This window comes from Ischnura elegans, chromosome 12, assembly GCF_921293095.1.
Source record: "Ischnura elegans chromosome 12, ioIscEleg1.1, whole genome shotgun sequence".
Taxonomy (NCBI): domain Eukaryota; kingdom Metazoa; phylum Arthropoda; class Insecta; order Odonata; family Coenagrionidae; genus Ischnura; species Ischnura elegans.
Window position 1 is genome coordinate 52,034,550 of NC_060257.1, and position 15,172 is coordinate 52,049,721.

Here is a 15,172-nt window from a genome sequence, read left to right on the forward strand (position 1 = left end):
GCAGAATAAATGGATTGGTATCACAATGTATTCTGCGCACTGGTACGCTCGTGGTGTTTGTGGCCAGCTGCCGGCCACGTACAAGTACGCTTGCGGATGTGAATGGGTTAAATGCAGCTATCCACTTTTTAAGGGCCATATTTACAATTTCAATTTTGTTTCATTTTCTGTGAGCTCTGTGGTGTAAGATGTTTTGTATATCTGAATATGTGTTTTCTCTTGTGATTTCCCTGTCCATGGTTTCAAACTGTGCTCCTTTATCACCATTGCACCAGAATAATTTTTATCAATTCTCATTATAGGTAAAATACATTTTTATTCTCTTAATAAGTATGTATGGAAAATCAATTTAGTTAATAGCTTTTTTGTTAACATTGAACGAGCAACTGTTGTTGAAGTTTAATTTGGAGTCTTTTATCATCATCATTTCTTATTAGTGATGTTTCATGCAAAAAGTTGCACCTCCATTATTTATCACTGCAATACTGCTTATTACATAGCTTTGTTTAAAAAAAAGTGTTGAATTACTTAGATGCCATTGCATGTATGTTAGGAGTAGATGCTTTTTGGGAGTATAAAGCAGCATCTTTTACAGGAGTATTGTCGCACTCAACTGTAATACTTTAATGATCATATTTAATCCTGTTAGTGCTACTTTCCTATGCCTTTATAAACTTTTGGTTTAAACTCATTTAAATCTTATGGAATGCATCTTAGTCAATCTCGATATGCATTCGTGAAAATTACAGAAATGATAAAATTTCACTAATATTTTTTTCCATCTATACAATTTGAAATTAACCATTAAGAATGTGAAAACTCACTGCTGATAGATTGGCCTGTGACATTCTTAGCTCCTTGGGCTAATAGATTCTTGCGCTGGCTCTGACGGGATTAAATATTATTTTGCTTGTTCACGCACCATTAGTTGTACTCCAACCCTGCTTTGTATGTCAGTGTTGTTGTTGACTGCATTAATCAAACACTGTTTCTGGTTTTGTTTGCAGGACAAAAATGATAACCTGGGATAGGGACATCAAATGGTAAATGTTCCTGCCATTGAAATCTCTAATTAGCCGTAAAATCACACTAGAAAAACTAACATAAGACCACACAGTACATATGTTGAACTGCATTAAGTGAACTAGATTGTAATACCGTCTTAAGTTTAAATGACACAATAGCAATCACCTCTTCTGTCTACTATAAATGAGCATGCCCAAATATTTATGCATTGAACACTACAATGTATAAAAATTGAATAACTGAAAAAAATTTAATAATGTCATGATCATTGATAACGTAGTAGGTTTTTCAATCAAGAAAATGTGAAGAATAGGTCATTTTCCTTTAAGTTACACATTTAACCCCTCAATAGTCAATCTTAATTAAAACATAGCCCTAGTAATTTAGGTACTTAGTACCTATGTTCCTAATTGCAACTCCATTTGTATATAAATCCTCATTAAATTATAAAGTTTACCTCTTAAATATGTTTGCCTTAATGGACACCTTTTATGCGTTCAATTGAATGACCAATGAACTGTTAAAGTAGTTACTCCTCCTGTCTTATTATTTGTTACTAATACATATCTCTATTATTTACATGCATAAAATTCTTATAAATACATACTACACAATCTTAAAACATTGTAATAGCGATTTTTAAGCATCAATTCCTTCTATTCTTTCTATAAAAATTTTTGACTTTCAGTGTTTTATTAAAATTCTCTACTGATTCTTGAAAATTAAGATACACTGATATGGTGTATAATGATTAAAATGAATTTTTATAATGCAACTTGGGTGTATCAAGATAGATGTGATGTAATTTTTTTTATCATTTCAAATTCTACTCTTTTGCTTAATTCTTCATGTTAAATATTTGATGTTAACTTTTAACTTATGGCTCCATTTGTCATTTCATTCAGTCCGACATTTTGATGCTATTTTTTATCAAGATGCGGTATTACATTTTGTGATTATCCATTCTCATTCACAAGGCATTTGTTTTAGCATCAAACTGTGAAGAATTAATTCCAGAGCCCATAATTTTTACGAGGCAGAGTGATGGATTATAGTTTCATTGAGTTTGTGTAACTATCAATCTTTTATCAAATTTATTAAGAATCAAATTATTAAATTTAAAAAAATTGAATTTTTAGGATTTTTGGCTATTTATCAACTACATAGTACCACATTGACTGAACATAGTAAATTTAACTACCCCAAGAATTAACATTATAAAAAGGATCTCTACATGCCGTGTTAGTTTTACTGTTGCATTCAACAAACCAGAGGAAATCATATTCAATTCCATGGTTTTAGTTTAAATCAGAAATCCAGTTTTATTTTGAATCGGATAGATTGAAGTCAACTGACGGTTGTGTTTGCTATATTTTCTTAGATAATCTCTGGAGGGAAATGGATCGGTATTTACATAACTTTAATCCTTTATTTACTGATAGGTTTCACAACTTGATTCTAATTTATCGGTACGTACAAATCACATCAATGTAAAATGCTGAAGAAAAAGCCAAACTATACAATCATCAAAAAAATCACCTCTGACAAAAGTGTCTTAATTTTTTTCATTCTACCATTTATATATACTCTAAATTTCTGATCCTAACGTTTGGAATTCCATGGGTATGTTTTTTTTCCCTTGCCATTCTAATGGAAAAAAATTTCCAACTCAGAAACCATCGTACACAATCACATTTGAACAAATCGTATGTTTCGTTTGCTTTTTCATGGAGTTACTCTATCAAAGCTTGCTTATTTTCATTAAACTCTTTGATGGAAAAATGAGAAACACTTCCATCATATCCTTGAGATATTTTTTTACAAACTTTCTTTAAGTTTCGACCATAAAAGTGAAGTTACTATGTTTTAGCCTTCTGTAGTCGTTTAGGGATTCTTTGGCTGCTGCATTATGTTTAAGTGGATCATTGATGTTGTAGATAAGTGCACTAACACTGTTTGTTATCTCTGTCACATGGTCAATACTTGTTGCTTTATGGACTAGCAATACTGTTTCACAATTCATATCTCCAATGCATGGCTTCTTGTCAATGTGTCATCATATCATGTTTACATTAGTGATTCCCTAAACCTAACCATGATTTATCAATGTATATCCATTTTTGCTAATATCATTCCCTATTCTTTCTGTCCCTTTTCTTCTTCCATGGCCCGTCTTTCTTATATTTCTTAGGTGCTTCTCGTATGATGCGGCTGCACATAGAACCACTGCCCATGTGGTGCCTGCATCTCCTCCTATCCAGTACACGGATAAAGGTAATCAATGCAATAATTACATAGTGTGTAAGTGAAATCCTCAAAGTGTGAGGTGGTCCAGGAAAGGAACTGTTCCCAATACCCTGAACATGTGATTGTCATATGCCTATGGCTTAGTCCAAGATGAGCTCTACCCTTTCCTATCCAAGCTAACCTTCAGGTCGCATCGCTGGGTGAGTGATCAATTCTATACATTCCATGCCAGTTACCTCCTCGATCCCAACTGTTTCCATGGAAAGAAAATGTTCTCAACTGTTGAATTCCATATTGTTCGATCGATCAGACTGTTTGAAATTCGGGAATATCAATGGATTGAAATAATTCCAGGAAAATATTTGAAATTCTATGAAAGATATATCATGAGTTTGATTCCTCGTAAAAATTAGATTAATACAGTAAAATCTCTATATACTGAACCTCTTTACATCATAAACTATACTTCATACCACCCCTACGGTCCTGTCAGATTTGCATGTAAATTTATAGGCTAACCTCTTTGTAGTGAACCTCCTTCATTGTCAGTGTGACTCCTTCGATGTCAAAGAAGGGAACAAAATGATAATAATATATAATATAAGAAATAAACAATAAATAACGTGACATAATAGCAATGAGATCTGAAATAACAGTAGCATCTATAATATTCTTCAATTGAATAATAAATATATATTAGTAAAGGTGTGGGCGATATATCTTCTTGCTTGAAGATTAATTATTCGCCCTTAAAGGGATAATGAATAAAAATGGATTGCAATTTTAGAATAGTGTAAGTCGTCTTCGCCGACGGTAAAGGGATTCGGGGGAAACAGCAGGGAACAAGTCCAAATTCTCACACAAAGCAACTTCTTTTATTCAGCCCAAAGCCTTACACACTGTTTCGCCGCCCAACCACAACTGCCTCCCCTAGCCGCTGCCAGCCCACGTCCCTGGAGTCACCGAAAGAGATCATTTCTCAAGCGACTCTTCCGATGACAGCAGGAACGTGCTAAATGACTGGGTCTCAAACGAAGTCCGTTCGAGGCGGCTCCTCGTTCGTCATCTCGCAGATTTTAATAATCTTAATGAAACCACGCTTACAATAGGATAGAAAGAGAACGCCCAGATGTCGTTCCTACCTTTAGCTGCATAGCGCCTGCTCTCCTCTCCCCCGATGGTTCGGCTCAGAGCCCCTGGTCTCTCTTCACACACCACGGGTACATTCAACCGCACTACTCTGCCTGATCATCTTCATAAGCCAGGTTGACTCCCTTGTTCCTCTCAACAATGGGAGGAATTGTAATATATTTGAATGGCAGTTTTGCTGATGCCCTGCAACGTCTCTCAATAACTACTTAACAGTAAATATAATTGGTATTGATGTAATGAAGTCAGTATTGAACATTAATCCAAGGAGGTTAAACCTTCACATTTGATGACACACAAAAAAAGATGGGTCTTTTCAGTGGGATTCAAGAATTTCGTTTGCAGGGTCCAAAACCTGGGGGAAACTTTTTGGAAAACAGGGTACTAAGGAGAGGGTTTCAAACTAATTTTAACATTTTTCATAGTCGAGAAAACTTCATTTGTCAATTTTAAGTATGCTGGGATTTTAAGTATGGGAAGACTAGCCACAGTGATAACTTTTTACGGGAGTCTCCCGCAATGCACAAATTATGCGAAAAATTAGGGCCTGCTCTCCAGCTGTGGTGCTGTGTGCACAATTTGGACTGCTTGTGGCATCATATGCTTAGCAGTCCATAAGACCTGGTTCTGGTTGTCAGTCCTAACACCAGTCCTAACATCTGGTTGTGTCCAAAAATATCCACAGAGAGGAATGACGCCTTGGTAGCTTAACTCGCTAAAGCACTTGACCTGAAATCGGGGGTTCGAATGCTGGTCAAGGCAAATGATTTTTTCTCTGTGGATTTTTCGCACAATTCATCTGTCAAAGAAATCTTTTGTAAATTCATGACTTTTCTATATTTTGTTTTCTTTTATGAAGGAAAGTAACTGTGTTTTTATATTTCGTAGGGGGGTCCAGACCTCCCCCCTCTCTATGCCACTGGGTCTTTTATGCCCTCAAATATGGTACATACTATGATAAATTCATAAGTAAGCTCTTTCTTTTCATATGGTCAGCATGTTTTGACTGGGATGATGCTGCCAACAATCCATCTGCATCAGGATCTGCTCCAGGAAGTAATTATTCACCTTTCCTGCTTGATGATCCGGAACTCATTGCTGGGAAACATCGAACATTGTTAACATTTACATCTTATATGGTAAGTGGTTGTGGGGAAAGGCAGAAATAATTTTTTCTGTAGCTGCTGTCCTCAACCCTTCGGCTTAACCTTCACAATTTTAGCTGCCAGCCAGTGCAGAAGAGACCCCCTGTGGAGGAGGCACCCCTTGACACGAGGGCTGGTCTGGTAGAATTAACCTCTTTATCAATCCTTATTATGAGAGGAAGAGCCCAGGTGCTAGATATCCAGGTAGCAATAAAAATTTTGGGGAAATGCTGCCGTCAGTGAGCAAAACGTATAAAAATGTTCCCGCACTCTAAGGGTTAATAGGGTTCATGTGGTTGCTGAAAGCCTATGACCATAATTCTATCTTTTGGTTTTATTTATTGGAGGATGGAGGTGCAAAATAGAGGGGAAGCTCCAATCATCATCTCAGAAAATGTGTACTCTCCTTCATCCTATACCATATGGTTTTTGCCTCTATAATTATGCCATCAAAGCCCCTTTCTCATTCAATTCTACCAGGTTCTATCGTACCCTCAAACTGTACGCCCCTTCCATCTCTTCCCACTTAATTGTATTGTGTGCTGTGTGAATTTTTAAGATTTTCAATGGAAAACTATTTCAGTATTTGAAGTTAACACATTCAATGCGGGCCCGATTTTCATTGATGTTGTCAAAATCAGCCGTTAAAATAAGAAAGAAAAATAGAGGGAGGTTTCCACGCCGTAACTTCCGTTCAAATATTGCTTTTTACAAACGGCGCTCATGGTTCGAAAGAGGGAAGCTTGCTGAAGGCCATGCACACAATCGGAAGAATCAGAAGTGGATATTAGTCATGTACAGAGGTGGAGAAAGGGCTCCTGGCCCACCCGTCAGAGCCCTCCATATCTCGGCTTGGACGGGACCACGTCAATGGACGCACTGAATGTGTTAAATGTTTAAAGTAAAATTTTATCTATGAAATAAAGTGATTTCACTTCTCTGATCATTTATCAAGTAAGTGTTCCACTTCTGGGACTCAGAATTGCTATTTTTTTATTTTGCATCACAAATTTATAATGAATGTTATGGTATGCTTAAAATTCAGTGGTCAGATTAATGTACTCATCATATATTCCACTTGCTTTTTTTATTTTGCAAAACAATTTTATAATGAATGTTATGGTATGCTTAAAATTCAGTGGTCAGATTAATGTATTCATTATGTGTTCCAATAATTATGCCTTAAACTTTTCTTTTTTGTTTGCAGACCTCTGTCATTGACTATGTTAGACCATCAGATCTAAAGCGAGAACTCAATGACAAATTTAGGGAAAAGTTTCCAAACATTCAGTTGACGCTCAGTAAATTAAGAAGGTAAGTTTGGTTTCCTTTCAAAGTTATTTAAAGAGCTTACTGGTTGAGTTGCATTTAGATAGAATATTTAGTAACCACCCTAGTCTGTCTCTCCTCCTAGATGAGGCAATGAGACAATTTTATATGACATGAGGCCTTTTGTTCTATCCAAAAATCCTATTCTCTTTCTCCACCTTCCTTGCATACCTGATATCATGTCTCTGCTCTCAGTTTTCAGTTTAATCACTCCACTTAATTCTTGCCTTTCGTTGACTGGATGCAGTAGCGGATACAGAAAAAAATCAAGGGGCGGGGGTGCAAAATATATCTTGAATTATCTTCACTTTTATCGTAATGAAAACGGATCAAGTCACAGGCAGAGTACAAGAAAATTTTATTTAAAGTGATGTAAAAGACTATGCCATCTTATGATATAAAAAAGTTACAATTGTGGTTTTGCAATGATCGGCAATACTGGCAGACCCGCAAGGGGGGGCCCGCACCCCCCATCTGTATTCGCCACTGACTGGATGGTCAATGCCTGATCATCCACCAATCTCATTTTCTTAGTTCAATCATGTTTTCTGGGAATGCAATACATTGTTTATTGTGTAAGGATGACAGTTTCACTGGCAATTCCATAGGCATCTTCAGGTCAGAAGTTCAAGTTAGGACTCATGACCTAGTGGGATTACCAATAAAAATGTCATGGTTAGACAACAGACAATGCAGATAAATCTCAGGGAACGTGAGTTCATTTACCGTTGAAGCCTTTGCAAGAACTCGTTGACTTTGCATCTCTTTGCACTTAGAAACTCTTACATCTAACTCTTCAAAGGCCTCTCTAACTATCTTCTCCATGTGCATGTTAAACCACAAGGGAAATAAGAGCAGAGAGGATATGGTTGATTGTGGATAGCCTTTGGTTACTCCCAGACGTATGACTGCCTCATCCTCCATCAGCTTCCATTCCACAAATCTAGTCTTCATCACTGCTATAATATCCTGGGTTAACTTAAACCTCCTAAATACAAAGATTGTCTCCCAACTGTTTGGTAGCTCTCACCTCTGTTTGTCTGTTATCACCAGTATCTTATTTTTTACTTTTGCAAGGGAAATTAATTTAAAATTTAATGTTCTTGGCCCTGATTTCCTCAGCTTTCTTTTGCAGTTGGAATAAAATGGTTTTCAGGGAAATCTTTGACCTAACCCCTTAGCACACACCCTACAGTCACTGTACTTAACAAATTCCACAGCTTTGTACTCTAATGCAGTAGTAATGGATTTTTTTGGTGAAATACTCAGACCAATCCCCTTTTATATACTGCAGACAAGGCTGAGAAACTATCTCCTCCCAGTCTTGTCTAAATTCTTAGGAAGCTCTCACATAAAGTTGTCCATCCCAACTTGCTCTTGATTTCATTTCCTCAAATATCCTATTTATTTCCACATCTACGATATCCATTCCAAGTTTAAATATTGATCTACGGCCATTTTTTCCTTTATTTTTCGTGTCTGAGGCCTATTCCTACTGCCATGTATTAATTTCTCTTATTATGAATCACCACAACCCTCTTTTTGTGATTTATGGGTATTTCATGTGTGTACTATGATGAATGTTTGAATGTTACCATTTAGAATTGAATGAATTTTAAATTTAACTATATTTTTGTGGATTTCACTTGTGCTGTGACTTATTGATTTTTTTGGGCTTTATTGTACAGAAATCGTACATTTTTAATGTAACTTATTCAACTGTCATAAATTCATATCATTGCATGTATTTGAATATCAATTTGTTTGCCATTTTGGTTTTGCAGTTTTTATTGATGTCAATCTTTTCCTTGTATTTTCAGCATAAAACGTGAAATGCGCAAGATAGCTCGTGTGGAGTGTGGTATAGACCTGTTGACTGTAGCTCAGGCTTATGTGTACTTCGAGAAACTCATCCTACGTAACTTAATTAACAAAGCCAATCGAAAACTTTGTGCGGGTGCGTGTCTGTTGCTGTCTGCCAAACTGAATGATGTGAAGGGTGAGACCTTGGAAACTCTTATAGAGGTAAGGAATCATTTTTCTTTTAAGTTCATTTAAATATACATATCACTAAAATATTGCTTATGGTTTAGACTAGAAGGGGCATGTATCTACGCAACTACTGCTCCATTTTAAGTGAGCAAACTATTGTTGAACTATTATATTTTTGTAAGTTTAATAGGGCATCTGTAAGTAAATAATAACTTCCTATGAAGACTGGAAGTGGCATGTCTCTACTTAACTATGATTTGAATGAAAAAATATCACTTGATTCATAAGGTTGCTTTGAGTCTAAATGTAATATTTTCATGGAGTATTACTTCTGGTTCAAACTGGAAGTGGTATGTTTCTCCACAGTCATTGCACCAATGAAATCAAGCAAACTATTGCTCAACTTTTGATACTTCTCAAAGTGCTATAAGCTTTATCTTACTTAAAGGTAACTTCCATTTCAAACCGGAAGTAATACGTGGCAACTCAATCTGTACTTATCTTCATGAGCAAGGTTCTGTTGAATACATATCATTTTTGAGAGTTTTAATTGCTGATTATCACATCCGGAAGAACTGTATGTATCAAATGGCAGTCCATTCACCACAATGAACGAACAATTGTTTGAATTATTTACATTTTTAGTGTAATGTGCTGCGTGTGACTATAATGCAACATCCAGTCTCTACCATAAGAGAAATGAATGAGCCTAATGATTTCATTGATGCAAATGAAGTTCCTACACATGGTTAGCTACATGCAATAGGAGTATCAAAGACCTTAATTGTCCAGGAAATCATAACTGGTGTGGGTAGGAAGTGGTACAATGAGCTCAGAACTCCCCACTGATTTCTATCATCAATCATATTGATGCTTCTGATGTTGTTTGCATCAGTTTAAGAGGAAAATTTAAACTTCAAGTTTTAAGTGGAATTAGAAAGAGGAATCTTTAAAGCTACACTGACATAGATAAAAATTTTGATTCATTACACACTGGGCGTTCACATATTGTGGATATTTTATCTTTCCTGTAGTTTTCTTCAAAATTACATGTAATGTTTTGGTTGTAATAATCTGTTATGTTTATCATAGGTTTCACCTCAACTGCTTCATCTATATCTATGGGAAATAATAATTTTTTTGGTCTCGTTTTGGATTGCATCGTGGGATGCATGTTCTGGAATGTTGTTTCTGATAGAAAGTTCGTGTGTTTTCGTGTTGTAAAGATGTTTATTATTTTAAAATCATTGCTTGCTGGCTCGGTCTACTACTGGGTTAAATGCATATGCCTGTGAATGTGACTTCGGCAGAAATAAATTTTATACTGCAATTAATGATATAAAATAATTAACAAATAACCAAACTTTATAATTAATCAAATTGGAAGTGCTACTTCCATTATTAGATTTAAAATTTAAGTTAATTTTAGTAAGTTTTTACGGAAAACGGAGAACACCTTCCATCGTTAGACTTTGAATTTAACTATACTCTATTGAATTTTTACAGAAAACGGAGAGCACCTTCCGTTTGAATCGAAAGGATCTGCTTTCATCAGAATTTGCTGTACTTGTGGCACTGGAGTTCAGTCTTCACCTGCCGACGTGGGAGCTCTTCCCTCATTACCAGCGACTCGTTTACGAGTCCTGACGGCAGTGCACGGAAGCGGGAGAAAGTAAACGAAGAAGGAGTTGGAAGGAGGAGAACTGGGTGCTAGAAAATGATAACGTTAAGGCTGTGACCTATGGCTGGAGAGATGCTGGGGTGTTAGGACAGGGTATATGGTTGATAGCTATGGCTTGGCTTGATCCAGAGCTGATAGACTACGTGGTGAAAAAATTTTCAATAAACTTAAGAAGAAGATCCACGAAAACTTCCACTTAAAAAAAAGTTTGAATTTCGTTTAGCATAACTTGCGTTTCTCTTTTACGGGAGAGTCTGGAGAAATTTTTCTCTCGAGAATCAGATGAGTTGTCTTTCTCACATCTCCACTCGAAAAACTTTGAATTTCATTTAATTTCACTTGACTTTCTCTCTTATGGGAAAGCCTGGAGAAAATTTTCTCTCGAGAATCACATTTGTTATCTTTCTTGCAGAAGCATGGAGAATATTTTTTTAGTAAATTCATATTCAACGTATGCATACATTTGGAAACAAGAGTTTTGTACGTAATGTTTTGGGACGACCAAATTTTAGTTACCATGTTCAAAATCTTGATCGGTCAGAGTTTGTTTGAAATTTGTGTGTGTCCTGAGAAAATTAAAATGGGACCAATTGTTGCATTTTTTCAAATTTGAATGTTTTTTTAAAATCACTAGTTATATATACTCTGTGCAGTTCATTTAATTTCTTCAGTCCTTGAGGAGCGTTGTTTTCGTTTTGTGGCGTTGAGTGTAAAAGGAAGTCTTTCCACCATTTTAACTCTTCCAAACATAATTACCCCTCACCCCTTTAATATTTGCAGCAGTTTTAAGTGTTGTACTTAAATTGACTACGCAAGTATCTGAAAGAGGCTATTTAACTATGAACATTATGGGCAGAATCTAGCCTGATGATAAGACTGTAAAGTGAAATTATTGGTTGTAAGTACAGTATCCATTTTGAATTTATGTGCTTAAATACATATGTTGTAATGATAGAAAATGGGATATGGATACATATATTTAAATGAAGAACTGGTGAAAATGTTAGGAGGTGGCTTATGCAACTTTATTTTTGTAGGAAAGGAAGGGATTAGTTAAAGAAAGGTAGAAATCGATTTTTTTTGTATTCTCAAAGGTTGGTGCTAATGACTGGGAAAGGTGAAATCTAGGGTAATGTAAGGATGAATGGAATCTAATCCAATCTCTAATAGAGAATAAAAATTCTCTTTTTCACTATAGGCATAAACTAGGCCAAGTACCACGTTCAAGTTTAAGTCCTTTCCTAGAGAAACTTTTGAGATTAACATGTTTGCTTCAGTACTTAAGATATAAAGAGCCTATGTACTACTTCCTGTTTATAACAGCATTTTTTTCGATGCGTAGTTGCTTTTACATTCAATGTTGTAATCAGCTCTCATCTTATTATAGTAATGGTTGACTGGAAAGTGATAGCTCCAGTTTTTATTTAAGTCCAAGTCTAGTGGTAATCTCTTTTTATTGTTTGACTTCTTTAAAATATTTGCATGGGAACTTAAAGCTGTTATTATGAATAATATCCTTCTAAATGACACAGGTTTTACTTTTCTATTGACTTGTGTATTGCAGTGATTAATAGTAGATTTATATCAAGGAAGTTGAGTATTTATTTTTTCTTTCATCAGGTTTGTCAATGCACAAGTAAGATTCTAGCAGCCAATAAATTCTTCAAAAAGCCTTATCAAGACTAAAACCCTTGTGTATTTATTAACTATTTTTAGTTCTGTGAGTTGTGTAGTCAACAATATTTATAATTGGTCATGTAGTTACATTACTGGATTATTTATGAAGCAGAAACAAATAATACTTTAAATTTCTCAGTTATTGCTATAAAATTAAGATATTTCAGAGCAGCCTTTATAGTATATTATGGTGTATACTCATATTGAATCTTCGGTTTTTCTTATCATTTCGTTACTAGTCCATCAAAATATATGACTTTTATCCTGAGTCCCATGATTAAAATTATTCAAAATACCACTTGCGCTAGGGATTCTATGCAAAGCAGTGTGAGCCTTGCTCTGGAGAATTGCTTTCAAATGCTGAAATAATGTTAAAGGGACGTAAAACTTAGATGGAAAGTACCTGAATTACATTTTAGTCTTCATCTGAATGATGTAGAAATTTAGCGTACATGAGGCTATTGCCTGCATCTTTTGAAAATGGCAAATTAGTGAGTAAGAGAGTCAATGTTTCTAGTCATTTTCAAATTGTAGGCACTTTTCTAAGTTTCTCCATCGAAGGAAAGATAAGTAAATATGAATGGATCTGACTTGGACTTAACTGGAGGCATAGGGTAATAATTTCCTTTTCCTTGTGAAGCGAACAAGCCCCTTTACGTTTTACATTCCAAATGCATAGACATAATGTAGTGGCAGAAAGTACTCTCATATTGTTAACTAATTATCTCAAATTGAATGTCTCCTTATAATCTTGATAGCCTGTTTTTGTATGCCTCGTTACTTCAGAATTCATTTTAAGTCAAGTCTTTATCCCTCTGGGGTTTGGAACTGAAAGTTTCAAAATGTGTGTGATATGTAATTTAGGCAACTACTGCTGGTAGAATAAAGCATAAATCCAAATTTTGTATTTATTAAAACAGAAAAAAATGAAATTGTCATGAACAATTTTTGTAAATCCTCGTAAGCTGAATTTATGGAATAACTAGTGTCCACTGGCACCTCTCAGTTATGTAGATTCTGTGGATGAAATAACTAACGGCTACAGTTTTTGAAGTGCTTTTAATGATATAGCCTCTTCGGTGATTTTATAAAAAAAATAACAAAAGTCTTAATGAGCAGACCTTGTTGAATTTTTTTATGGAAAAATGTGTTTAAAAATTTACTACTATGAAAATAGTCATTTTGTTGTGATTCTTGTTACTCAAAAATGTGTAATAGAGATTCGTAACTTGAGTATGTATTTAGAAGTCCCATCCTTGCTGTGAATATGTGTGCTACTGTTCATTGAACAAACAGACATTCTATTTTTGTGATTTGTAAAGCATTGAATAAAATAGGCATCATTAAAATGACATGTTAATTAATGAGCTTTCTACAATTATTCTTACCTTGAATGTAAACTGTAGTTCCTTGTGTATCTGAGCTTAGTCTCGTAATTGGTGCTCTGTAAATTATATAATATGTTTTCTTGTTATGTTGCTTTCACTTTTTACGTAATGTTTTCTTTTTTTCTTTTGAGCCTTGATTTTTTTTCTTTGAGTAGTTGCCATTCATATATTCATTTTGGCAGTAGATGGAGTACTTAAATGTGTAAAAAAATGTGTTCTCATGTTTTTATGTGTATTATAAAATGTTTTGTTTGACTCTTCTCCTCGTTTTCCTAGACTTTTTGTACGTACTTGATATATAGCTAAGGGTTTGAAGTTTGACCAGTACAAATAATTATCTAGTCTTTTGCAGTTGATCTATATTGTAAAAGCACTCTATGCCATTTTATTATTTATACTGGAGTTGAAGAATGTCCTCTGTTTATCATGTTTTGAGTTTTAAGAATTAAAATGTATGAAGTTGATGTCGTTGTTTTTTTGTTAATACATAAGCCCTTTCAAAAACTTTGATATTCCACAAACCATGAGGATTAAATTTGCATATGGTGTCTTCTTATCCTAGAGGCCCGGGTAGGAGATGTAAGTTTTAGAGATCAGTGGTTTCACAGCAAAATTAGCAGTGCCGCAATGCCCTTTCCTTAACTTCATTTTACAAGAGTAATTTTACTCTTTTTTTATTACAAGTTGCGTCTTCATATTTCTAAATATATATGCATTTTAAGAAATGAAGTGATACTGCTTTGTGCTTTTCCGAATAAAACTTTGTTTCACCTGAGCCAACATGTTTCATTGCGGCGGAGATGGTTTCGCACAGTTGCACGTCGTGCAATTTAAGTCTCGAGGTCGCGGATAAAGTCATTCCGTGTGACGTCTGTGATAATATTTATCACCATAAATGTTCTGGCTTGAACGAAATATGTTTGCGCATACTAAGTGACCACGTGTTCATTAGCTGGAAGTGTTTTTCCTGCCGTTATCTGAAGCACCGGCTTGCCAACATGGCGTCCGACATTGATGATCTGAAATCGGAGTTTAAAGCTCTGAAGCTCGAGCTTTCGACCCATAAGAACCCGACTATTCCTAAAAAAGTCAGTTTCGCGGATGCTATTTCGTCCAATCTCGTTCCCGAGATGGGAAAGTCGAAAGACACCACGCAACAAGTCGCAATTCCAATTAGTGAAGTGGCATTGCAGAATCAACCTGTGGATTCATCAAAAATTAATGGCGGGTCAGTTGCCAAACCTGATGCACCTCCTCGACATCCGCCTCGGATAAATGAATCTTGTGATACCCCGAGTGCTAAGTTCAGCGGCGGGAAAAATGTGTCCGTGAATGTGAACCGTCCGGGTGTTCCTGCCGACAAGCGGGCTGACAGCGAAACCGACGCCGACGGCTTCACGAAATTTACGCATAAGCGTAAATCCAAAAGAAAGAGCACCATTTTTGGATCAAATACAGTGGTCAGTGATGAGTGTTCCTTTTCTGGAGTGCCCCGACGCGTAAACATATACGTCGGGAATGTGAACAAATCAACCACA

The 15,172-nt window shown here is 35.6% G+C and overlaps 1 protein-coding gene across 3 annotated transcripts in view; it reads left to right on the plus strand.

The window, feature by feature from the left end:
• LOC124168758 (CDK5 and ABL1 enzyme substrate 2) overlaps nt 1-14,098 on the plus strand; it is an 82,327-nt gene extending 68,229 nt beyond the window's left edge. For 2 of the 3 annotated variants that reach the window (XM_046547029.1, XM_046547030.1), the window contains exons 6-11: nt 1,008-1,043; nt 3,218-3,300; nt 5,419-5,561; nt 6,775-6,881; nt 8,717-8,921; nt 10,395-14,098. In XM_046547029.1, coding sequence (XP_046402985.1) covers nt 1,008-1,043; nt 3,218-3,300; nt 5,419-5,561; nt 6,775-6,881; nt 8,717-8,921; nt 10,395-10,535 — 715 coding nt within the window. In that variant the 3' untranslated portion in view covers nt 10,536-14,098. The remainder of the gene's footprint in view (nt 1-1,007; nt 1,044-3,217; nt 3,301-5,418; nt 5,562-6,774; nt 6,882-8,716; nt 8,922-10,394) is intronic. The other variant, XM_046547031.1, reaches the window with a different exon arrangement.
• The last annotated feature ends 1,074 nt before the right edge of the window (nt 14,099-15,172 follow it).